This window comes from Pleurodeles waltl, chromosome 7 (assembly GCF_031143425.1).
Source record: "Pleurodeles waltl isolate 20211129_DDA chromosome 7, aPleWal1.hap1.20221129, whole genome shotgun sequence".
Taxonomy (NCBI): domain Eukaryota; kingdom Metazoa; phylum Chordata; class Amphibia; order Caudata; family Salamandridae; genus Pleurodeles; species Pleurodeles waltl.
In genome coordinates, this window is record NC_090446.1 from 1,467,745,305 (window position 1) to 1,467,772,332 (window position 27,028).

At 44.1% G+C, this 27,028-nt stretch overlaps 1 protein-coding gene across 2 annotated transcripts in view; it reads right to left on the reverse strand.

Annotated features, from left to right (window-relative positions):
- Positions 1-14,748: 14,748 nt before the first annotated feature.
- Positions 14,749-27,028, reverse strand: part of LOC138246515 (interferon-induced transmembrane protein 3-like) — a 42,948-nt gene continuing 30,668 nt past the window's right edge. For both annotated transcript variants that reach the window (XR_011194304.1, XM_069201165.1), the window contains one exon: positions 14,749-15,915. Coding sequence is in view for 1 of the 2 variants with exons in the window: in XM_069201165.1 (XP_069057266.1) it covers positions 15,514-15,915 (402 nt within the window). In the remaining variant the exon portion in view is untranslated. The remainder of the gene's footprint in view (positions 15,916-27,028) is intronic.

Below are 27,028 nucleotides of genomic sequence, written 5' to 3' on the forward strand. Positions count from 1 at the left end.
TTTATATTGTTCCAAACATGTGTGGTGTATTTTTGTGGTGTTTTTACTGTGTTATTGCATGATTTATTGCACAAATACATTATACATTGCCTTCTAAGTTACGCCTGACTGCTCAGTGCTAAGCTACCTGAGGGTGGGCACAGGATGATTTGGATTGTGTGTGACTTACCCTGACTAGGATTGTGGTCCCTACTTGGACAAGGGTGTATACCTCTGCCAACTAGAGAACTCTTTTTTAACAAGGCCTCAGTAGTGAAGATAGTTATGGAACAAAGTGACCTTCACATCCGTTCATCAAACATATTACCTAAATACGTACTGAATTTGTTAGCCCTGATATCCTTGGTGTAGGTTTCCCTATAATTTCACACACATGGGTGTAAAACAATTATTGGTTCATTTGGCATACTGATATAGATTGATTTTACATAGTTAACAGTCGCATTACAGGATTTGAGCTTTGTTAGTTCTGGTATTGTCTGTCACATAATGTAAATTCTACTTGCAAAATTGTATATTTATGTTGTGTGTAGGTTTCATTGATTCACCCTGAATCTGGGATTTTGATCATCCTTTATGAGAAAAAAATAGCTACAATGTCATTCCTTCTAATATGTCCTTCGTATGAATTCATTTCTACATTTGATACAACATCCATAGTTGGCATGGTGGAGTTATTGTTTGCAGTATCTGTTTCTTCAAAAATGTCTATTTTCCCTCTAATTGCTATGTCCCTCTACTTGCTATGAGGCAACATACTACAGTAATATTGCATGCTGTTGTAGGCCTGTACAATAAACATCCTCCGGATAGATAAAGACATTGGAATCTTGATTTCAATATACCAAAGCAGCGCTCAATTATTCCTCTTCTCCTGCTGTGGGCAGTGTTCTTTGCTTCTTCTGCATGATCATTTGAATGCCCAAATGGAATCATTAGCATGGCCTAAGAGCATATCCCTGATCACCTTGGGACTAAAAGTTTAGATTAGAATAAAAAAAATGACACGTTGACTGTAAGGAATTTTTAATTTTGACACTTAATACAAATTAATTATGTATATTTAATATGGCTATTACATGAAGAGATGCTGATGGCTACTTCTCATACAACAAAGCAATTATGACAGACGGTTCTTAATTTCCACTTTATGACATCTATGACACATGCACAAGATTGAAAACACACATGCACTGACATACTCATATTTTTTATGAAATGCTACATCACTGTAACTTCACTGTATTGTAAGTGATTTCTCTATGGATTTTTGTCATGGTATATCAGTGATACTATCAACATGGAGGAAAATTTATCTCTAACTCAGACACACATACATACCCAACAGTACGCCTTGTCCATACATTCCACTTTCAAATTGTTTGTTGATTCTTGAATGCCAACATATGAAGAAGTCATGTGCAGAGCCAGGATATTTGACTACAACATTAGTGAAAAGTGTTTGTAATTATAAATGGCCTGTATATTGATTGAGTAGGCCTGTTTGCAATTTCTGTACAGATGTGCTGTTCCAGATGGTGGGAGCAGGTTGACAAGGGTGCAATCTATTGCACCAACAACAAACAACATGAGGGAAATTTGCAACTTGAAAAATACATTGCTTTACATTTGGAATTTGTGGACCAGGCTTGGAGAAGCTGTGGTGTTAGTCTCAATATGGCTTCCAGAACTGTTGGCAGGAAGGCAGACAAAGGCACCCTGTGACATCCAAGCCACTACAGCCGCTGTATTTTGGGAAGATCCAAATCAAATCAAATCATAAACATTTATAAAGCGTGCTACTCACTCGTGCGGGTCTCAAGACCCTAGGGGCAAGGGGTTACTGCTGCTCGAAAAGCCAGGTCTTGAGTAGCCTTCGGAATGCAGAGGTCCTGGGTGGTCCTGAGGATGGTGGGGAGGCAGTTCCAAGTCTTGGCCGCCAGGTAGCAGAAGGACCTCCCACCTGCCGTGGAGCGGCGGATGCGAGGGACGGCGGCGAGAGCGAGGCTGGTGGAGCGAAGAAGACGGGTGGGAGTGTAGAAGCTGAGGCGGCGGTTGAGGTATTCAGGTCCCTTGTTATGGAGGGCTTTGTGTGCGTGGGTGAGGAGTCGGAAGGTGATCCTTTTGCTGACGGGAAGCCAGTGCAGGTGTCTCAAGTGGGCGGAGATGTGGCTGTTGCAGGGTATGTTGAGGATGAGGCGGGCGGAGGCGTTTTGAATTCGTTGCAGACGCTTCTGGAGTTTAGCGGTGGTTCCGGCGTATAGGGTGTTGCCGTAGTCCAGGCGGCTTGTGACGAGGGCGTGGGTCACGGTCTTTCTGGTGTCCAGAGGCTAATAGATGTAGCACTGACATATGTTTCACATGTGCTGGCATGGCATGTGATTTGGTAGTTGCTGTTTCAAGTGCTGGTGCAATTTGATGAACGAGACATACAATCATGTCCTGGCTTAGTCTATATTTCTTTATGATTTCTTCCTCAGGCTGGTCAAACAATGATACCCTCTGTTTGGTGGTTATCCCCTTGTGTTGTATTCTTCCACCTTGTGCAATTAGAAATGCCTATGTTTTGTAATGAGTATCTCTATTTGGATTATCTTATGACAAATCTTTCTATGTTGTCCCTTTTGCAGTCTCTCTGTGTTTTGGCCTTGCTTTGTATGTGCTCTATGTTTCTGACACAAATTATGCCTTCTCTACTTCGCGGGGATTTGCGTCACTTGTGAAAATTATATGTGCTCTGGATTCATCTTTATTTTGCGTGGCATACACCCCTCCATGCCCTCTGTGCATAGATTTGCATGCATTTCATGCAAAACAACGATAGACTTGTTTAGCACCACGTAAGCATGTAAATGTGTCAGTAATCTGTTTTTGCACATTATTTTAAATTCATGCATCACTTTGCAACTCTTTGCATTGATTGAAATGTCACACTAACAAGTAGTAAAACTGGCCCTAGGTGCGCTAGGACCCTGTTGGTTCTGGGCAGACTCAGGAGAGGAATTGTATAATCTGCTGGGAGGTGTTAAGGTGTGGTTATTAACCGTTATGACGCAATTAGTGATTTGTGGCCTGATTTAGAACGTGGCAGATGGATTTATCTGTCACAAATGTGACTATGGGGGTTATTCTAACTTTGGAGGAGGTGTTAATCCTTCCCAAAAGTGACAGAAAAGTGACGGATTTACCACCAGACGTATTACGAGTCCATTATATCCTATGGAACTCGTAATATGGCTGGTGGTATATCCGTCACTTTACCGTCACTTTTGGGACGGATTAACACTCCTCCAAAGTTAGAATAACCCCCTATATCTCGTCCGCCATTTTACAATCCTCATAAGATATGATGGGATGGTAATATGGGGGAGAGGATATCTGTCATGTTTGTGATGAATTATTCCCCTCCGTCAAAATCTAAATCAGGCCCTTAGCGTGTGATCATATGCAGACGAATAAAGACTTCTAATCAAGAGCTCTGTGTGTGGCATGTTCTTTGCATGCTCCTGGGCTGGGGAGGACGCTAAATCTGGCGATGAGTGAAGGGATATCTACCCCAAGGAAACCAAGGGGACCCAGTAGACTGCTCAAGTGTGCCACATGTGCTCAACATGATTAGAAGCAGATCAGAGTTGGCTTGTGTGCAATTAAAGCCCTACTCCAGCCCCTATATGGCCCCGAAGAAGTGGAAGGCCCTGCAGAGGACAGCATTCGAAACGCCCACCAGAACTGATTGGCAAGTCCCCAAGAAGAAAGACTTTGTTGCCCTATAACTGGGCACATTTTAGGTTGGCTGCATGTGAGGAAGAACCAAAGGTAGTTAGATCATCAAACAAGCTTATTTGGATGCTGCCCTAAGATTTCCATAAAAGTTAACGGCTGCCCCATAACCTTCATTATAGACAGTGGTATATCGATTAACATCATGTCAATCGTGAAGTTTAATGACCTATCTCCTGTGCCACTTCTCATCACAAAGGTATACATGTGGACTGCTTCTAAACCTTTGTGAATTCAAGGATCATTCACAGTACAAATCAGTGTTCGTGCAAATGCCAGTTCACATACTCACAGGAGCTTTGTCAAGTGTATGCCTGCTCTGCTTTGCCACTGCTGGGACTGATATCTCTCAATTGCAAATTACACACTCAAACCGGAACTATTAATCAGTTTCTGTTGTTATTTCATAGCCTAGGAAGACTCAGAACAATGAAAGTGCACTTCACATTAACGAGTACATTTGCCTTGTTGCCCAGTGGCACCGCAGAGCTGCCTTTCATTTTCAAGAAGCTGTTGTAAAAGAACTGAAAATTCTGTTGAAACATGATATCATTGAGCGCTCCACCGGTCCTATGCCATTGGTCTCGCTCATAGTGGTGGTGCCAAAAAAGGACATTGGACTTGCTGTGCACATCTGTGTTTATTTGTGCCAGGCTAACAAAGCAATCGAGAGAGAAAGACATCCTAGTCCACACATAGTGGACATGATCATGCAGCTGAATGGTGCCAAAGTCTTTCCTCGTCTAGACTGGAAAGAAGGGATACCACCAACTCAAGCTGGAAAAAAACTGCACACAGTCACTACTCTTTCGACTTATGTTGGTTTACTCAGATAATGAAGATTGAGCTTTGGAGTGTCGCTAGCTGCAGAAATATTTCAGGATGTTATATGTCGAATAATCCAACCTGACACGCATGCTTTTAACTAAAGTGACAAAACAGTAGGAGCATGACAAAGATCTTACACAAGTGTGCCACTTGGATGCTGATGCAGGTCTCACTCTGAACACAGCAAAGTGTGAGTTTCACAAGAAAGAAAATACTTTTTTGGGCTCATATCCCCTGATGGGGCAATTACTTCTAACCCCGATAAAGTGCATGCACTGTCAGCTACTTGCCCCCCCACAAGATGTCACCATGCTGCAGTCCTTCCTGGGCATGGCCAGTTATTGCTGAAGGTGCATTCATGACTTTGCTATGGTAAGTGACCCATTGAGAGAGTTAATGAGACAAGATGTTCCTTTTCAATTTTCTGTTGAAGCTTCAAAAAAATAAAACATGTGATTAAAAATGCAACCGAGATGGTCTATATCGACCCCAAGCTACATACTGTGGTCACTGTAGATGTGAGCCCGGTTGGGCTGGATGCAATCCTTGCTCAACATAATGGCCATTCAAATGCTCAGAGACACATTGTGGCCTATGCCAATCAAAGCCTGTCTGAGAAGGAGACACTGGCTGTCATCTGGGCTTACAAATATTTTCATGTGTTTCTATACAGAAAACGTTTCACTATGATTAAAGACAACCAAGCGCTACTCATTGTCTTTGGAAACCTGAATGCCAAGATGCTACCTTGCATTGAGAGGTGGGGGTTGTGACTGCAAGAGTACCTCTATGTGATTGTACACAAGTTGGGTAAAGATCAGAACCCTGCTGATTACTTTTCAAGAGTGCCTCTACACAGACACAGTTTGACAACCAAAACAGCTGAATCATACATTAATTTAATTCTAAGGTCTAGCACGCAGGCAGCCTGATGCATTGACAAGACTATTGCTGCTGCTACTAATACATACAAGAACATGTGAGTTCCTAACAAAAGTAATTTCAACTCAATCGTGGAAGAATATTTGACCTCTTGACGATGAAATTGAATAAAAAAAAAAAATAATGCACATGATGAACTGTCTGTATCCAAGGAAGGCGTGTTGAGAGTCTTGAGAATCATCATACCTGGAGCCTACAACAGTGAGTAACTGAACTGGCCCATGAAGGACATTGTGGTATTGTAACCACCAAAACGGCCCTATGAGGCCAAGGGGCTCATTACAAGTGTGGTGGTCTATAGACTGCCACATTCGCTGTGGCGGTCTGGACCGTCGCCAAAGTGGTGGTCCGACCTCGACATTACAACCCTAGCGGTTGGACCATCAGCACACCAGGATCTTGGATCCCAGCAGTCTGGAGGTGGCAGAGATCCTAATCCACCAGGGCAGCCCTCAGGATTACGACCTCGTTCTCTGCCAGCCTTTTCATGGCGGTAACACCGCCATGAAAAGGCTTAGGGAGAACAGGTGAAGGGGACCAAAGGGAGGCCCTTGCACTGCCCATGCACTTGGCATGGGCAATGCTGGGGTTCCCCTCCCCATCACCATCGCAATGTTCACTGTCTGCTCTGCAGACAGTGAATATTGTGAGGGTGCTAGTCCACCCTGCTCGCTACAGCTTTGCCGCCGGCTCGATTACAAGCCGGTGACAATGCTGTAGACTGTTTCCCGCTATGCCAGCAGGAGGAAACTTAGGTTTCTGTCCGCCAACCTAGTGGGAAACTCTTAATGACTCCAGCGGGGAGGTCGCCCCGAAGGCAGCGGCCCTCCTGTCGGGAGTTTTCCATCCACCAAACTCATAATGACCTCCAAAGTGTGATTCCCCTGCTTAGACAAGGAAGTTAAAAGGGAACTAAAGGAGTGCCATCTTTACACAGGCTTGGGAAAGAGTTGCAGTTGATTTCTTCTGGCCCTTTGGAAACTGACATCATCTCATGGTATTGTTTATTGTTCATTCTTTACTTTAGTGGAGGAGTTGCCATCAACCACGAATTACAAGGTCATCGAATGGCTGGACGACATCTTTGCAGCACGGGCTATCCACGCCATTCTCAAATTTGACAATGGCCTGCCATTCAACAGTCGAGAATTCAAGAAGTCTCTAGTCAAACTGAATGTAGAGCATCAAAAGAGCACACCTCTGTGGCCCCAAGCCAATAGCATTGTAGAATGATTTATGGGCACCCTCAAGAAATTAATTCAACGAACATCAATGGAGGGAATTGAACTGAACCATCACTGTGCCAAGCCCCCCGTGTTTATCACTCAAATCCTCTTCACTACACAACTGGTAAGAGTTCTGCCACCTTGCTGTTTGAGAGAGCTTTTCGAACTAAATTGCCACAGTGGAAAGTGGATTGATCCTTGAATACTGATAAGGATTAGGAACTAGCCATTTATCTAAAGTGCAAGATGAAGACATATGTCAATCGGGGTCGACGAGCTCAGGAAACAGTCTTCAATGAAGATGACTGGGTCCTGGTCAAACAGAAACAAAAGGGGAAAACAGACTCTTAGTTTGATGTCAAACCTCAGAGGTTGGTGAAGTGTAAAGGACACATGGTGACAGCTCATTGTACCATGACGTGGGATTCGGCACATTTTAAGCATCTACCTCAACGTTTGTCAGCTACTGCAATCTTCAATGAGGCGATCCCGCCTGACAATCCAGATGAAGCATCAGAACCTATGCCAGTGGGTGCAATAACAGAGTGTATTTAGAGCACCTCATACCACTCGATCTGCCTGACTAATGCAATATAACTATTGTTTGTACTTTTTATTTAACAAGAGGGAAGATGTAGTGTTGTGAGACTAGGTGCCTTAGAACCCTTGCAGTCCTGGGAGGGCTTAGGAGAGAGATTTTGTAATCTGCAGGGAGATACTAAGGTGTGGCTATAAACAGTTATTAAATTATCATTGATTTAGTGTGTGATCGTATGCGGAGGACTAAAGACGCCTAATCAAGAGCTACATGTGTGGTGTATTCTTTGCATGCTACCAGGCTGGGGAGGATGCTACATGCACTGGATGATTTAACAGATAAAATAGCCTCCAAACATAAATGTTCAAAGTCACTCAAAAATACAATTACATTCTTAGAATACTTCCAAGAACAGAATGTGAGGGGTTTTATCAACAACTCTTCTCAAGTTGTTGCAGGTTTCAAATAAAAAACATCCTGGCTGCAGTAAGTATGCTAAGAAAGAAAACCCTGTTTACTGTGTGTTTCCAATTTATTTTGAAATAACTTACTGAATGTCCAGTATAGTTTTCATAAACATTTAATGAATTTAGAGGGTGAGATCATCTTTCTGTTGTACTCATAGTTACTTTAGGGTATGAACTAGCTATAATTAGTGAATTTCAGTGGTTTTGTTAATTTAAAACAGTATGTTTAACCTATATTTTCACCTAACTATAATGTCCCTTTAGTTTTGTCAGTGAATTTCTAACGTATTTTAGTGCAAAGTGAGATATTAGCATACCTAACTATGACTGCTCCATTATATGGAATACTCTACAACATCACTGACATTCTAAATCAGGTCACCTTAAATGTCTGTTTATCTGGCCAAACAAAACCTGAAATTCACCAGTTATAGTTTACTGAACTAATTATAACATGCACATGCCATTCAATCTTTATAAACTCACATATTACATCACTCGTGACATGCAAAATGACATCATTGATGACATCACTGATGAAAATTCAAATGACATTATTGATGCCACATCTCTTGTGTTTTGCCTTAGACGTGAATATGTTTTATATTTAAATATGTTGTATTTGTAAACAAACACAGACATTAAGAACCGTGGTATATAAAATGATTAAGTGAACTTTCAGAGAGTAGTATGCAGTGACTGTGTCTCAATAACAATCATGCAAAACCCTTTTCGGTTCCATAGTTATGCATGCTCAGAAGTTAAAAGAAAGAATAACCTTAGCAAAGTAGCCTTGATAAAGAATTAGTTATATAATTACAGAATTGCATTAACAATTGATAAGTACATAGGAACAAAATATTGTGGATATCAACATTTGCAGGATACAAAGGGTAGTTGCATATGGGAGCTGGATAGAGTATTAGGGCATGATTCAAATGTTGGCGGTAACGGTCCCAATGTCGCTTTATTGACTGAAAACCTGTCATGATGGTCTGCCACCTGTATTTGGCGGTCCCATAGGCAAGTGCCTGCATTCGTCCCACTGTCTCTGCTAAGCAACACTGCCCGTGTCGATGGCGCGATAGAGAAAAGTGGCTGACGGCGGACCCCAGCCACCTTTCCCGCCATGCAGATTTGGATGTGCCTTACCGCCAAGCGTAAAGTGGAGGTCCGACCTCCATACTTGAGTTGGCAGATTGGGGGGAAATGAGGGAAAAACATACCCTGTCCTCCGATTCCACTTCTGTTTTCAACTTGACATGATTGGACAAGACCTGCTGTCACTGCTGTCACTGACCCACGGTAAAAATATGAACCCTCCCTCCCCCCATCACCAGACTCAAAGGTAGGGATGCCACATTGCCAGGGTACGTTGGGTGGGCAATGCACGTAAGGTCAGGACCACTGCAGACATACATGTCACATAATTATTTTTTTTATTACTGTGACATGCATTTATCTGGAACACGATTGGGTCAGACATGGATGGGACCACACTGAAACAACACACATATTGCACACATACACACATGTCTTTTTGGTGGCATTTTTCATTGCCAAATGAATGGTGGCACCACAGTGAGGATACAATCACACATCAATGGTGTCCATGTGTGCGCATTGCAAGGGGACCTGTACTGGTAAGGTTATGCTGCCAGTTGTGTATGTGAGTCAGTACGTATATCTGTGTGCGAGATTGCATTGGCTGGTTTAGGTGGAGGGAGCCGGAGAGGCGGTTGTGTCTGTATGTGTGTCATTGCATGTGGGATTGATGTTGTTGTGTATGTTGTACTACTGTGTGCAACGTTCAGGTGAGTGTTGTTGTGTGGCAGATGTTATTGCGATGTATGTAGTGAGTGTGTTTGTGTAGCTGACCGTGTAGTTGTATTGGTTGTTGTGGTTGTGTTGTGTGTGGATGCAGTATCCATTGAATGTGCATGTTGTGTCATGGATGTATGACAGTGGGTATGTATGGGTTGTGTGAGGTTGGAATGGCAATGTATGATGGTGTGTATATGGTGCGTTTTGTGTGGTAAAGTGCAGGGTGACACAGATGGCTAAGGCAGAGTGTGTGTGTGACTTATTTGTATTCCATAGTCACTACCATTGTCTGTTGTCCATTGGGTCTAGTGAGGGTCTCCCTCCATCAGCAATCTGCCAGTATGACACTCTCTGCACAGCTGAAACATCTAAATACGGTCGGCGGGAACCCGCCTGTTGGTCGGCTAGGAAGGGTCGCCGTTGTGGCAGTCTGTGGCTCATACTCAATATATCTAAATATGACAGGCAGAACACCATTGACATGACAGTATTTTCAGGTCCATTGCAGATGCGATTTGGCGGTAACACCGTCAAGATCTAAATCAGGCCCTTAGTGTCTAAACTGTTTTAAAAATGTATCGTAGTTTAGTTTAATTAAAGTGAGAGTCTTAAGTATTCAGGACAGGTCTGTTCTGTGGTTCCAAAGGAGATTGCTGTAGAAATATATTATCTGCCACTCGATGTATGCTATCCATTCTTTCAATGCATTGAATGAGTTTCAATTTGTCGTTCTAATTACTAAGAATGGATTTGCACCCTAATGTCTGCATTAAGTCGAGATATCCATCACTAACATTTTTAATGGTAGGGTTGCAAAACGCTGTAAGGAGATAAGAAAAATCTTTTTTCGTTGAATTGCAAACAATGTTGTGATGAAGCAAAGGCCCAGATTTAAGAAAAGTGGTGCTTCAGTACTTGAAGAGCCACTTTTTGTGCACCCTCCTAATGATACAGCGCACCACGGAGGACGTTAAGATCAAATGCGTCATAATTTCTGACCCTATTGTGGTACTTTGCAGGATTAGCATAAAAATTTTTGGCAAAGTACATAGGGGACCATTATAAGTAATGGTGTGCCTCAATTTAAAACCTGCACTGAGCAGGAGTTGAAAATTACATGAAAAATAGTGCAGTGGAATCTCATAGATTCCACTGTGCCATTTTTCTGGGCCTCCTAACGGAGGAATGCCCTCCCTTGCATACATTATGCCTGGCGCAGGCATAATGTGGCGCAAGGGTTTAAAAAGTGACGCAATGCGTACATTGCACAACTTTGTAAAATTGGCTTGGCATTTTTGCCAACAATGACGACACATTAACGTAAAACAAATATGCTAATGTGGTGCTAGGTGTTGCTATGCCCTTCTCATATTTGGGCACTTGACAGTAAGGCCCATATTTCTACTCTGTTTGCGCCGGAGTTGCGTCATTTTTTTTTACACAAATCCGGCGCAAACTTAACTCCATATTTATATTTTGGCTCTTGACATGTCTAGAACCAAAATATTGGAGTTAAAGTAATTTTTACCTGCAGAAACCTACAATGACATGCAAGGTAGGCATTCCCGGCCAAAAAAATGACTCTAAGGCCCTAGTGCCTTATTTATCCTCCCGCACGGGAGGAGGAGGGCCTTAAATAATGGTGCTAAGCCTGCTTAGCGCCATTATTTAACGCCTGGGTATGGGCAGGTGTTAGGGGACCTGTGGGACTTTTTCCATGGTCAGAAAACATGGAAACAGCCCACAGGTGCCTTCCCTGCCCCCAGGGACACCCTCACCCACCCGCACCCACACCTGGAGGACACCTAAGAATGGGGGGACCCATCCCAGGTAAGTCTGGGTAAGTATTTTTATTTTGTTTGCAAAGTGCCATAGGGGGGACTAACTTGGGCCCCCTTACATAGCACTGTGCCTAATGGCCATGCCCAGGGGACTTAAGTCTCCTGGGTATTGCCATTGGGCTGGGAGGCATGACTGCTGTCTTTACTTAGACAGGAGTCATGTCCATGGGGGTTGTGTGTGGAAAAAATGAAGCTAATCAGGTTAGATTAATTTTTTTGACTCTAACCTGACTAGCGCCATTCTTTCACGCACAACCTCCAGTTACCCCTACGCCTCCTCCACTCAGTTAGCGTAAGTAATTTTGACGGTAACTGGGCCTTACCGCTGGCCAGCGTCATAGCATAAACATGACGCCCGGCTGGCATCCAGGAATGGCGCTAGCCGGCGGTATACTTCTTCACGCAAAACTGCGCTAACGCAGGTTTGCGTCAAAAAGTATAAATATGGACCTGAGTCTGCCCCCAACTGGTTCTCAGGAGGCATACAGGGGTCCAGCATCAGTGGCGCTGGAGATGACCATCTAGTCCTGGGGGTCAGCTGTAGAAAAAGACCTTAGTCCATCAGAGGCATCAGGTTGCTTTTCCTTCCATCTGTAGATGATGTTGCTTCCATTGCCAGCCAGGTCAGGGATCTTGTTCTTCACCTCTCCCTTGTGCACAGGTTTTCAAGTGTGGTTGGAAGGTTGTAGAAGCTAGTCCACCTCAGCCAATTCTAGGATGCCACATCACCCCTATCCTAACCCTCCTGTGCAGCATTTTGGGGCAATCTAATATGGAGCTATCAAGTGTGTAGATCTCCTCTGAGGTTCACAGTTCTACCTCTAACTGATATAACAACCAGCTAATTTCCCCCCCCATCAAATGTGTAGGCTTTCTCATTTGTTCAGTGGGCTTGGGCTGACCCAGGCAGGTGCAGGACGACATCTGATTACTATACAGACAAATTTTCCTCCCCACTCTTTCCTTTGCAGGAATTGAGTCAAGCACTGATAATTGCTCCTTTAGTGTGGGGAGTCCTTTGTTCCCTCTGCTGGAGAGCAGAATAACTGACATGTCCCAACAGGGTACAAAAGCCCTAGAATCTAATTCTGAGCTTAGCCAGAGAAATATGACAATACTGTATGACCCATTACATGTAAAAGTATGTTATTGGGAGCTGCATATTCAAACTCAGGGAGCAAGTTTCACCCAAGTTTGACAACTTGCTGCACTATGTAGGCCTAAGCGGAGCAAAATTACTCTTCAAGGCAGATTTTCCCTATGTGTATAACAAAATGAAACCACAGATTTTCCAGAAAATCCTACTGATATCAATGAACTCCCACTATTAGACCTGTCAGCCTTACAGTAGTCTTCCACTGAAGTACTGGGTTTTTCAGAACCCAGTGGTGCCAGGGAACACACCCTAAGACTTCGAGTCCTTCCTGTTTCAGACTACAGAAACACAGAGTCTTCTTGGTGAAGTCAAAGATCTTGTTTATTGGCTGCAGCCAGTAACAGGTATCCTAGAAGTACAACACGGTGTATATTCTCAGGAGACTGCTCCCTTTGCAAAGCTAACCTTCTCTTTTATACAAAATATTATGCTTTAGGCAAACATTCCTTATTTTACAGTTGACCATTCACATATTTTCACTACAAAGAAATAGCAGGGTTATGATGACAAGCCCATATTTCAGTTTGTCCAGCCCTCAATCAATTACCCGGCAAGGCTTAGTACTTTCATCAGATATCGACGGACCCCCAATAGAAACGGGCACCTCTTCCTTGTAAAGCAAGTCATAAAGAAAGAAACAGGGACAGGTGTGTGTAAGATTAGGCATGGTTTGTGTGTGATGAAAGGTTTATGATGTGTTGTGCCTTGATACTAATCTCATTCGGCCACTGGGAAAGAAGCTGGCAGAACAGGTTTGGCTTCAGGCAGTGGAGTCAGCTTGCCCAGGTCACAGAGGAGTCAGCAAAGATGTACGTGTCCTTCAGACTCGTTTTCGGCATTAGTCATTGGTCTATGTGAGGGCAATCACAAAATGGCTGTCGTTTAAATGGAACCCGAGGGTTCAGGACGGAAACTCTGATATTCGGGTGATTTTGTTACCCGAATATGAATACAATGCTTGTGCATACTATTCTAATCATTCTCGGTCTGCTGATACCAAAATCGCTGTGATACGACGATGTTTATAACACGGGTCCAGAATTTTCAGTACCCCAGACCCTCCTTTTGTCCTTACATAGGCAATAACCTATACTCACGCTAATCTGAGTCCAGGTCTATATTCATAAAGTCGTTGAGATGTTGCTGTAGCATCATCCTATTACTTAGCTCGTCCCTTGATACAGGTTTCCTTACACACGATGTAGCACAGAGGCCACATATTGCAGGAGCACACTGTACACACAGACAGGACAGGAAAAGAATGGCTAACATCATCCCAATGACTACCAGAGTCTTCCATCCCCAGGCGGATATCAGCTCCCAGAACCACCCCATCAATGACCAATCTCCTTCATCCACGTGAATAGATTCGGAGATCTTATGCAGTTTGGAAATGGCCTGGTAGACTGTCGGAGCGTTATCTGGGATGAAAACACAGCAACTTGATTGGATCACTTTACATACCCCACCTCGGTCTGCAAGTATGACGTCTAATGCGACCCTGTTCTGAAGAGTCATAAGGCGATCCGACTGGAGCTCAGCAGTCAAATTACCAAGGGCACCGGCGGTTTCAACTACCGTGGATTCAACCACCTTTGTCAATTGCCGTATGTTTCTGCTGTTAACCATAGGACCCCAAAACGGCAGAATACCCTTTGCGAAATCTCCAAATTCTTGTCCTGTAGTGTCTTCTTTACTTATGACACCTCTAACTATCCTTGTCTTATGGTAATCTGCCGCGGCCGTGTAGGTGGGAGGTAACAGGAACGAAACAAAACATGTGCCTGAGAAGTCAGGGGGCAACCATGTATAGGCTCTATTATGGCAGATGAAATAGGTACCCTTAGCTGCTAAGAACGAAGGAGAAGTCTGAGACGCAAAAACATATGTTTCAGTGCAGATACTTTTCCCTAACTGAGCTCTGGGATTCTTGCCATTACCTTGCAGACATAGGTGACCCTGATGGGGTACAATCCAAATCGGGGAGGATCTCTTTGCTCGCTGGTTCCCACTCAGAGTAACTCCATATCCTGTTATGTTCCATCCAATATATGCTAGTGTCTCATCTCTCGGGATAGTCTCATAGGAAATATCTTCCCTAATCATATCTACTATACCCTTAGCTAGAGCACTATTCTTAGGATTATCTTTCACAGAACGTAGGGGGTTGGCTTCATACGCGTATATGAACACCGTTCTATATGCCCATACAGAACCATTATGGCTGAAAGGCAGGACCAGATAAGGGATACCTTTATCAGTAGTATGAGGCACAAGACCACACACCCAACAGTTAGTTGTGTTCACTACTAATTGGTGTTGGTGTAGAAGCTGAATGAATGAATTGTTGACAAATTCTAATCTTCTGGCAGACTCGTGTTCAGGCAGGGGGTGAAAAGAATGCGAGGAAACAGTAGAAGGAGGTATGGGCTGTGTAATGGGTGCAAATGTCACTTGAAAAGAGAATAAAACGTATCCTATTAAAAACGTCATTACACTAAGCAACATGAAAATACATAATATCAAAAATCGTTTCTTTTTCATTATTATACCCATTCTGTCTTTAAAGTCCATCTGTCTGGCAGGTCTCTCATTCTTGAAAAACTCCATCCTCTCTAATTGCTGCTCGTGGTGGTAGGGTGTTCTATGCTAGGGAATGCTTCTGTCAGTCCAGGGCAACTCCCTTAGACCGACCAGAACTGTCGACCTAACGTCTTCAGCTGCACTCCAAAGACTTGGGCCACCACGAGCCTACAGCTGAACCCGGATGGCGGTTCGAAAAGAAAAATAAGAAAGTTTCTCAGATGAGAGAGCCGCACTTTAAAAAAAATAGCAAAGGAACGGGAAAAAATTATTTGTCCTTAGTTCTTGGTCTCAAATTATAACGGCTTTTTCCAGGTACTGTCTGGTTCTAGAACAAGAGTTCAGGCTCTGTAGTGTTCAATCGAATTGACGGTGGCACAGCTTCTTGCAAATTATTGTCACTTTCTTGTTCAGAAATTGTTCCTTTTACACATGCATCGCTAAATGGCAAAAAACGAGGCACAGTCTCAGTCTCAGAGTGAGCGATCCCCTCCTGGTCCCATCGGTCGTACGGTAGAGGAAAAGGGACCCTCTTGCAGTGTACGCCGTGGATCCAGTTCTTTTTCCCTTCCACTCGAACAGCTGATCTTGTTGAGAGAAGGACGAGGTAGGGGCTGGTCCAACGGGGCTGGTCATTCTTTGTCCGCTGGAAGTTCTTGACCAGCACCCATGATCCAGGATCGATAAGATGTCCTGGAGCTTCAGAGACCTGAGGCAGAGTATCGTGAACCTGTTGGTGTAGAACACGCAATTTAGCCGTCAATTCATACAAATAATCAAGCAGTACAGGGTGTTCGATCTCACTGAATTTTGTTGGTCTTGGCACTCCCCATATGTTGGCCGGGCGGCCGAACACAATTTCATAGGGACTAAGTCCCACTCGCGAATGCACAGTCATTCTTGTTGATAGGAGTGCTAGAGGCAGAGCGTCAGGCCATTTAAGACCAGAGCTTGCTTGTATCTTTGCCAACTTCAGTTTTAGCGTGCCATTATAGCACTCTACTAGTCCAGCTGATTGGGGGTGATTTGCAGCGTGGAATTTTTGCTGGATACCTAGCCCTTCACATACTTTTTTCATCACTCGACCCACAAATTCACTCCCATTATCACTCCAGACCATTCTCGGCATTCCAAACCTAGGGAAGAATTCTTTAGCAAGGGCTTTAGGTGGGGATAAGGCAGTGTTGTCTTTTAAGGGATATGGTTCTACCCATTTTGAAAAAGCACAAACAACAACGAGTACTTATTTCAGATTGTTGCACCTTTCCATGTGGATGAAATCTAGCTGCAAAACCTCGAACGGATACGTTGGAGGCGCAAAATGACCAGCTGGAGTTGGGGTTCCCCTACCAGGATTGTATTTCAGACACACCATGCAATTCTTGACCACATTCTCTGCACATTTAGGAATTCCAGCATTTTGCCATACTGGAGCCAACAACTTACAAATCCCTTTCACACTGATATGGGCCATTCCATGAGCCATTGTCACCACTGCAAGCACATACGCATCGGGTAACAACCATCGCTGATGTTCTGACAAGTCAACCCAACAACCATTTTCGTCCAATTTACCCGTACTTTCTTTCCACACATTCAACTCTTTCTCTGAAGCTTCAGCTTGAATAGACTTCACACCCTCTATCGTATCTTCACATATTCCAACGTCACCAACCCATCTTGCGGGGCCTGCAACATACATTCGATTCATCACATCTTTTGCTGTTTCTTTTGCGATTTCGTCAGCAAATGCATTGCCACGACCGACATCATCAGTAACCTTCTTGTGTGCACTGCATTTCACAATCGCAACTTGTAATGGCAAGGTCAGTGACTCAAGAAGCTCATTCACCAACTGACCATGCTGAATTTTAGCTCCATGCGAAGTCAGGAACCCACGTTCTTTCCACAATCGTCCAAAACTATGGGCCACACCAAAAGCATACTGGCTGTCGGTATATATGGTCACTTTCATTCCTTTCGATAACACACACGCTCTCGTAAGTGCAATCAGCTGTGCTGCTTGAGCTGAATTATGTGGTATACGTGCAGCTTCAACAATCGTATGCAAAGTTGTGACAGCATATGCTGCAGTCGTATCACCATTCGGAAGCTTGAAGCATGAACCATCCACCCATAAGGTACCATCACACTTTACAAGAGGAGTATCTTTAAGATCTACTCTCCCTTTCGTTTCTTCTTCTGTCCTAAGAAAACAATCATGTTGTTCAACATCATCTGTCTCTACTGAAATCGGCAATAACGTGGCTGGATTCAACGTATTGCACCTCTTTATGTGCACATGACTCGCTAACAGTGTCAACTCGTAACCTGACAATCGAGCACTAGTTAAATGCTGTGTCTTGGTCCTGTTTAACAACGTGTCCACTGCATGTGGAACTATCACAATCAACATATTATTCATCACTAACCCAGCAGACTGTCGAAAAGAAACAGCTGCTGCCGCTGTGGCTCTCAAGCAACTCGGCAATGCTTTAGCTACCGGATCCAAAGTTGACGAAAAATATGCGCATGGGCGCTGCTTGTCTTCAAAAGACTGTGTCAGCACTGACAATGCACAACCCTCTTTCTCATGGACATACAGTGTAAAGGGCTTACTGTAGTCGGGGGTACCCAACACAGGAGCCGAACACAATGCATTACGCAATTCGGAAAAACTTTTCTGACAATCTTCAGACCACGGAACGGGGTTCGGTGTATCTTTATAGGTCAATGCTACCAAAGGTTTGGCCAGCAAAGAAAAATTCGGTATCCATTGTCTGCAGTATGATGTAATGCCCAAGAAAGCACGTACTTCTCTCTGTGTCCTTGGCACACTCAATTTTGCAATTGCCTGAATTCTTTCTGAGGTCAGTTTCCTTCCCTCCTTCGATAAGAGATGACCTAAGTAGGTCACTTCTTGTCGACAATATTGCAGTTTTGAAAGGGACACTTTGTGATGTAAATCAGACAAATGACGCAACAACAACAAGGTGTTTTTTTTACAAATCTCTTCAGTATCTGCAGCGACTAGCAAATCATCGACGTACTGAATAAGGGTAGCGCCGTCAGGTAAAACAATTGCATCAAGCTGTGTTTTTAAAGCCTGACTATATATTGATGGACTTTCACAGTAGCCTTGTGGAGCGCGTTTGAAGCGGAAACTTCGGCCTCCTAAACTGAAGCCAAAAATATCCCTGCTCTCCTCGGCAATCGGTATGCTGAAGAAAGCATTCTTTAAGTCAATCACCGAGAACCAGGTGGCGGAAGCTGGAATCATAGTCAATATGGCAGTGATATTAGAAACAAATGGAAACTGTGGCACAACTATTTTATTTACCTCTCTAAGATCAATCACGAGCCTGTAAACAGGTGGCTTAGAGGGGTCAGTACGTTTCAAAACAGGCAGAACAGGACTATTACAAACGTTGCCTCTTGTCTCTTCAATTACATCTTTTTCAATTAAATCATAAATGATCTCTAGCAACGCCTTTTCACCTTCACTAGAGATCTTGTATTGTTGAATGCGTGGTAATTTAACATTGGCTTTCAATGTCACAACATAAGGCGGTATTTCCAACAGACCCACGTCATTAGGACCAGTAGCCCAAATGATATCAGGAAGAAACGACAATTCGGTCGGAAGTTTATCCTTCGACAAATACATTGGAGAGACCAATTTCCTACCCAGTGTAAGTTGTACTCCCGAAGGAGAACAATATAATGTCGCATACAATCTTTTCAACAAATCCAATCCTAACAAGTTTTCACCACAACCTGTCGTCAGAATAAGGGGTGCTTCCAATTCACAAGGTCCAACAGAAAGGGACATAGGACTAGAAATCGGGTTCCTAACCGGGCGCCAGAAAAACCTACTGAAACATTCATCTCGCCAGACAAAGGTGCGCCAGGGAGTTTTGAGTGCATAATAGAACTCTTTGTAGCACCAGTATCCAACAGAAAAGGCTCCGACACACCTGAGGTAATCACCTTAACATAAGGTCCATTCTGATCTACTGGAACTAAAAAAACTCCCTCTCTTCGTCTATGGCTGTCCTAGCAATTATTACCTTCCAAGTTCTCATCTTCTGCATAGTAGTCGTCAGCATAGTACTTAGCCATCCTACCAGACGCGTCATGTTGCTGGTCAAAACTATTCATTGAGTTTTGAGACGGAAAGGAACGCGTGTTCTGGGGAAAACTTCCACGTCCTCTACCTCTAGGAGCTTCTTGAACACCTCAACCTCTTGCGCCAGAAGCACCATTCGTACGCTGTAACAAAATAGGACAACTATACTTGAAATGACCCTCTTCTTTACAATATGAACACTGATTGGGACCTACAGGAACACGTGGTTGAGAAAACTTGAACCTTTGCGAGTTTCTCTGGAACTGTTGAGGTTGCTGATAGTTACTCTGACCACCACGTGGCGGATACACCTGTTGTAAAAGAACCTTCGTCTTTAATTCTTTAGTTTTCTTGTCTGCTCTATCCTTCTCATCTTTATCCCTATTTTCGTAGTACTGTGCAGTAGCCAATATTTGTGCTGAAGAGGAAACGGCCCAAGAACTCTCTGATTCCTTCAATTTCTTACACAGCTCGGCAAGCAAATTGTGCACAAACTTGTCGACAAACAACCGTTGACCACCTTCTGTACTCATATCTTGACCACTGTGGTCGATAAACGTTTCCTCAAACCTGGTGAAGAAATCAGACACTGTTTCATCTTTCTTCTGCTTACACGCAGACAATTTATCCCAATTCACACGCATCGCAGGCATTAAAGTCTTCATGTAAGTAATGATCCTAGCAGGCAGTTCTGCTACCAAAGGCTCAGGCTTGGCACCACCAACTTGTCTATCATTTGCAGCACTAATATTAGCCCATGAGTCACCTTACTCTTGTGCATGATCTGTATGGCGAATCAATCCCCACAAAGGCTGTGGAACAACATTCCCAAATAACATGTCTATGTCGGCTAAATTCATAATGCATGAGTCTGCAGTCTGTGATAATTCCTTATAATACCCTGCAGGGTTTTTACGGGGATCAGGCAAAGTCTGCTTAAGGGCTAAAACTTCAGCTCGCTTCCATGGAACATGTACCCAAACACGCTGAAAATGAGCTGGGACAGCATCAATTTGATTAGCAACATCAGCCGCAACGGCGTCCTTCCATACCGGAGGGACTTCTCTCATTGGGTACTGTTGCACCTTTTTTTTAATAGAGGAGTCATGTTGGAACAATGACTGAGAAGGATCCTTATTCCTAAAGGACAACAACGTCGCAACTGCTTTCTCAACATTGGGACCCACAATCGTGCCCTTTGCAAACTCAAACCGTACACGGCACAAATCAGGTGGATTTGTTTCCAAATCATTATCTTCCAATTCCTCACAAACGAAAGCACACATTTTCTCAAAAACGTATCTTTGTTTCGGTGCTTCCCATTGACGGAAGACATCCATAACAGACTCTACATCGTATCTTAAAGGGTAAACAACCCATTTACGCGCCATACGGTCAAACATTTCTCTCTCTTGAGAATTAGGCAGCTGACTACGCGACTGCTTACGCTCCGAATCTGGGGTCACACCAGACGACCCAAAGAGAGGAAATATAAGGCTGGCAATAGTATCTGTCATTCTCTGTCGGACAGAAGGAGAAGTTGATGAAAGAACAGGAGGAAAAACAGAGAGAGGCAAGGCAGACGCAGAAGCAGACGCAGAGGCAGTATCAGGAAGAACACCAGAAGAGGCAGTCGATGTAGTATATAAAGTCGCAGGAGGTACAGATGGAGCAGGTAGCGAAGTCGGCGGCCCTTGAAGGGGCTGCGCCATAGTAGTAGGAACCAACTGAAGAGCAGCTGGCGGCTGTGGAAGAACCTGAGGCACAATAACCGGAGGTTGCACAGCTAAAGGTTGCGGGGGTGCTGTAGCATTCTGCGCATAAGGGGGTGGCGAACTCAACAAGTGTGACATTAAAGGATCTTTCTCAAGTTCTTTTGCTGCATCTTGCTGAAGAAGCGGAAGAACTGGATAACATTTATCGGTCACCAATTTACGTTGCCTGTGCAACTGCTCATTCATCTGTTCTTCTTCATCATCTTTAAACTGCATGGCAGCTTGCATTATCGAGATACCCTCTTCCCTCTTATTTCTCTTTGCTAATTTAATTTCCTTCTCCATAGGTGGAAAGAGTCAAACATCGCCGGCCGGGCTTTCTTCTTAAAAAGTTTAACCTCCAGATTATCCAGAATATCTGTGTCAAAACTACCATATTGGGGCCATTTTAAAACACCATCTTTACTGGTGTATCGGATCCATACTTCATTATATGTGAGGGGGCCTATGCCATGTTTCACATATAGTTCATAGGTTGGAGTTCCAATCGGAGGAACCGGACACGAGTCCTCCAATCGGGAATCCCTATTATAACCAAGACAAAACAAATTTCCATATCTGCTAAGACCAGGCATCTTCGCTCTCTAGTCTAGCTTCAAACTTCAAAGGATTATCGAATACTATAGCCTCGTGAATACACAAATCCCTCGGCTTTGGTACTTGCAAGTTCCAAATCAAAGATCCCAAGGGGATACCAAACTAAGAACCAAACTAAGGACTGGGAGACACTCCACTTATACTTAACTGAGGTATCGATGACGTCACCAGAAGACTCGTTTATCGTTTCGCTCTACCAAATCATCAAGGGTCCAAAACAGGGCGATAGTCAGGGCAGCAGTCCTTCGTAGCCGTCGGGAAGTGGGGAACCTCGCAGCAAAGACTTTCGGACCACGTCGACATACAGGGGTCGATGAAGTGGCGGCCTTCCTCCAGAATTTTCACACGAAGCTCCTCACGAACCGCTGGCTTGGACTGGTACCGCTGAAATCACCCCACGTTGGGCGCCAACTGAAGTACTGGGTTTTTCAGAACCCAGTGGTGCCAGGGAACACACCCTAAGACTTTGAGTCCTTCCTGTTTCAGACTACAGAAACACAGAGGGCCTGATTCTAACTTTGGAGGACGGTGTTAAACCGTCCCAAAAGTGGCGGATATACCACCTACCGTATTACGAGTTCCATAGGATATAATGGACTCGTAATACGGTAGGTGGTATATCCGCCACTTTTGGGACGGTTTAACACCGTCCTCCAAAGTTAGAATCAGGCCCAGAGTCTTCTTGGTGAAGTCAAAGATCTTGTTTATTGGCTGCAGCCAGTAACAGGTATCCTAGAAGTACAACACGGTGTATATTCTCAGGAGACTGCTCCCTTTGCAAAGCTAACCTTCTCTTTTATACAAAATATTATGCTTTAGGCAAACATTCCTTATTTTACAGTTGACCATTCACATATTTTCACTACAAAGAAATAGCAGGGTTATGATGACAAGCCCATATTTCAGTTTGTCCAGCCCTCAATCAATTACCCGGCAAGGCTTAGTACTTTCATCAGATATCGACGGACCCCCAATAGAAACGGGCACCTCCTCCTTGTAAAGCAAGTCATAAAGAAAGAAACAGGGACAGGTGTGTGTAAGATTAGGCATGGTTTGTGTGTGATGAAAGGTTTATGATGTGTTGTGCCTTGATACTAATCTCATTCGGCCACTGGGAAAGAAGCTGGCCGAACAGGTTTGGCTTCAGGCAGTGGAGTCAGCTTGCCCAGGTCACAGAGGAGTCAGCAAAGATGTACGTGTCCTTCAGACTCGTTTTCGGCATTAGTCATTGGCCTATGTGAGGGCAATCACAAAATGGCTGTCGTTTAAATGGAACCCGAGGGTTCAGGACGGAAACTCTGATATTCGGGTGATTTTGTTACCCGAATATGAATACAATGCTTGTGCATACTATTCTAATCATTCTCGGTCTGCTGATACCAAAATCGTTGTGATACGACGATGTTTATAACACGGGTCCAGAATTTTCAGTACCCCACCACCAAACTTTTTGCCTTACTCCTCCATCTTTGCTGGTTTTAGATCTCTGTGCACTTTACCACTTCTAACCAGGCCTAAAGTGTGTGTACTCTCTCCTAAAACCATGGTGAAATTAGTTTATGCCCAATTGGCATATTTAATTTACTAAATCCCTAGTACATTGGTGATACCTGTACCCCAGGACAGTAAATTAAATTCTGCCAGTGGGCCTGCAGCACTGATTATGCTATTTACTCAACATGTCTCAAGCCTACCATTGCAGACTGGGTGTGCAGCTAAAACTGCCATTCTGACCTGGCAAAATAAACCTTTTGCCAGGCTTAAACCTTCCTTTTAAATACAAAAACATCAGCCCTAGAGTAGGTCCTAAAAAGCCCATAGAGCAGGGCGCAGTGTATTTAAAACAAATGAACATGTACTGGTAGCTTTTACATGGTCTAGTAGTGAAAAACTCGTAAATTAGTTTTGCACCGCTGAAAGGCTTACCTCTACCATGGGATAACATTTGATTACCTTATTCTATTTGATAAATGCTAACTTTCATTTGGAAGCAAGAAGGACTGTCAAGTTTGGCATCCAAAGAATGGTAATTTAACACCCTCTTTAATAGTAAAGTTGGGTTTTAAGTTACAATTCTGAAAATGCCACTTTTAGAAAGTTGCCATTTTCATGTCCTTACAATTTGGCGCCTGCACCCTCAAATGACTAGGTGTGGCTGGCAGTTGGTCTTTGTGTCTTGCTCCCAGACAGTGAGACAAAGGGGGAATAAATGTTGGCAGGATGGGCCATCTCTGACTTGATATCACAAAGCTTTTTACTTTACTCACTTACAAAGGGTTTCACACTAGTCTTTGGTGACCCAGACAAAGTGAACCCAAGAACCTTCTCCTACTTCAAATTTGACTCCAGGAATACATACCGGACCCTAAGACTCAACTCTTCAGTACACCTTTGGACCTGTCGAAGACTCAGAAGGACTGCTGTGGTGCTTTTCCAGAAGGACTGCTACTCAGTTGCTCTGCTGCCATGCTTCCTGAGTGAAAGAATTAGACCACGGGGAGCATTTTGACTTTCCCGCTGGGCCCGCGGGCGATCTTCAAAAGATCGCCCGACGGCCCAGCGGGAAAGCCCCAGCAAAGATGAAGCCGGCTCCGAATGGAGCCGGCGGATTTGCTGGGGTGCGACGGGTGCAGTTGCACCCGTCGCGATTTTCAGTGTCTGCTATGCAGACACTGAAAATCTTGTTGGGGCCCTGTTAGGGGGCCCCACGACACCCGTTCCCGCCAGCCTGGTTCTGGCGGTGAAAACCGCCAGAACCAGGCTGGCGGGAAGGGGGTCGGAATCCCCATGGCGGCGCTGCATGCAGCGCCGCCATGGAGGATTCCTTGGGGCAGGGGTAAACCGGCGGGAAACCGCTGGTTCCCCTTTTCTGACCGCGGCTTTACCGCCGCGGTCAGAATGCCCCGGAAGCACCGCCAGCCTGTTGGCGGTGCTTCCTCTGCCCTCTGCCCTGGAGGTGAGACACCGCCAGGGTCAGAATGAGGACCCATATATCTTGATCCCAAGTCCACCAGAGTGAATCCAAGGGCTAGTTATCAGGCCTGTTGATCAGAGCCTTAGGGACAGAAAAGACTCCAACCACCTTGAACCCAGCACCCCGACTCTGTCTGCTGTGAGTCCTACTCCCAAAGTAGCGCTATCCCAGTCCTGAACCTTTGGCTGTGAGCCTGAAGGTGCCCTACCAAACCAGCTGTGGTCCTCCAACCAGAACCGATGCAGTGCCACGCATTAGGTTACAACTCTGCTATGTAGCTGCTGAAGCACAAGGCAGCAGCTCGCAACTCCGCTTTGAAACTGCTGAAGTGTGACACATCTCCATCGTTGGGCTTCGCAGTCTCCTCAGAATTGCTGCTGCACAACCCATCCTGAATGCAGGCTTGTGCATCGCAAGCCTTTCATTGACAGCATCCTCTATGATGATGGAGGACTTCACAGCCTCACAGCGTCTTAGCAACCACTGATGCACAACACATCTTTGATGCAGGACTTAGTATTGCATGACCCTCATCAGTGGTATGGTTTCCTTAATGTAGGACTCTGCATCGCAGCCTCACATCCCTCTGGAACTGCTGCTGCATGATGCACCCTCAAAATGGAATCTCGCAATGCCGTTCAATACTCGGCAACTAGGATTTAAGATGCTTTGTTCAGCGGGCCTAACTTGATCCTTGTATCTGGCCGGCACATGATAGTGGTCAGCCGAGACATTTGACTTTGTCCCAGTACGACACAACCAGATTACCACAGTTGGCGCTGTGTGCTTCTAGGAACTAATTTTACTAAAAGCTTTGAACTTGCATATCTCCAGTCCTACTGCTTGTATTTTTATCGTTTTGCCCTCAAATAATTTAATAAATTCTACTCAAAGGGCCAGATGTATCAAGCTCCCAGTTTGCATTTCTTAAATAGCGAATTTTAAGAAATCGCTATTTAAGAAATGCAAAATGGGATGTATGTAATTTGCAATTTGGTAATAGCGATTTCTTAAAATTCGCAATCGCTATTACCGAATCGCAATTAGAGAATGGGACTCCATTCATCCCTTAGGTGCGAATGGTTTTGCATTTCCCAATTTGCGAATTCCAGTTAGGAATTCGCAAATTAGGTAATGCAAACCCTAGGGTGCTGAGGGCCTAAGGCCCCCTCCGATGCACCCCAAAAAATATTTGCAGACATGTGAAGCGCACACATGCCCTAGGGTCATGTGTGCACTACACGTCATTTTTAAAACTGCATTTATAATGCATTTTAAAAAATCACACATGCTTACCACCAAATTGAATTAGGTGGTAATTGCATTTCCTAAAAGTCCAATTCGCATTTAGGAAATGCTTGATACATGTGCTTTGGGAATCGCAAATAGTAATTCCCTGTTTGCGATATCCTATTTAGAGAATCGCAATTTGTGATTCTCTAAATGGGGTCGCAATTTTAAGGAATTGCTATTTTTGCGATTTCTTAAAATTGCACAGCGAATGCCTTTCATACTTCTTGAAAGGCATTTTTGCATTCACAAACGGCCAAATTTTGCAATTCGCACCATTTGCGAATGCTAAATTGCTTGATACATCTAGCCCTAATTTCATAAATGAGTGTGGAATTTTTCTTGTGTTGTGTTTTCACTTTATTTCTGTTTGAAGTGCTGCAATCATACTTTAAACATTGCCTGACTGCTTTTGTGGCAATGTACTAGAAGGTTGAGCAAAGGTTAATTTGGGGTGTGCTTGTTTCTTTTCTTGACAGCTATCGTGGTTGCTACTTGAGAAAGGTTTCACCCCCTCAACCATTAACCCAATTTCCGACATCCACTAATAATATAAGGCCTACTTTAGATCAGCAGCTACTCTGGTATGATCCCTTCTGCGGGAGGCTACCTGCATGTAATTACTGGGGTGCACACAATGGTAGTCTAACACACGAAGCCCGCACACATATGTGCACACACGTTCATGTGTAGCTAACCCATTGCACCTTACCCTAGTTTGACTTCAGTGGTCTTATCTTAAATGGTGGGCACTAGAGGCAACCATGCTCAGTGAAATTATCTAGAAATCACCCTGGGAGAGGCTCAGGTAAGGAAACTTACAGATAGCAAAGGTCCAAAACCATGTGATCATGGACGAACCCATTTGCTACACCATCATTGTTTCCTGATGAACAGTAGTGGTTAAATTGCCAGGAGGAGTAATGATAGAGAATGGGTTACCACCAAGTTTGAGTTGAATGTTTTGTGACTACATTTCAGTCGCAAAACATTTTTATATACCATTCAGATTCCATATTAGGAAGTGGTGCTCTCAACACGCATCTTCCAAATACCGAATCGCAAAACCTGCATTGCT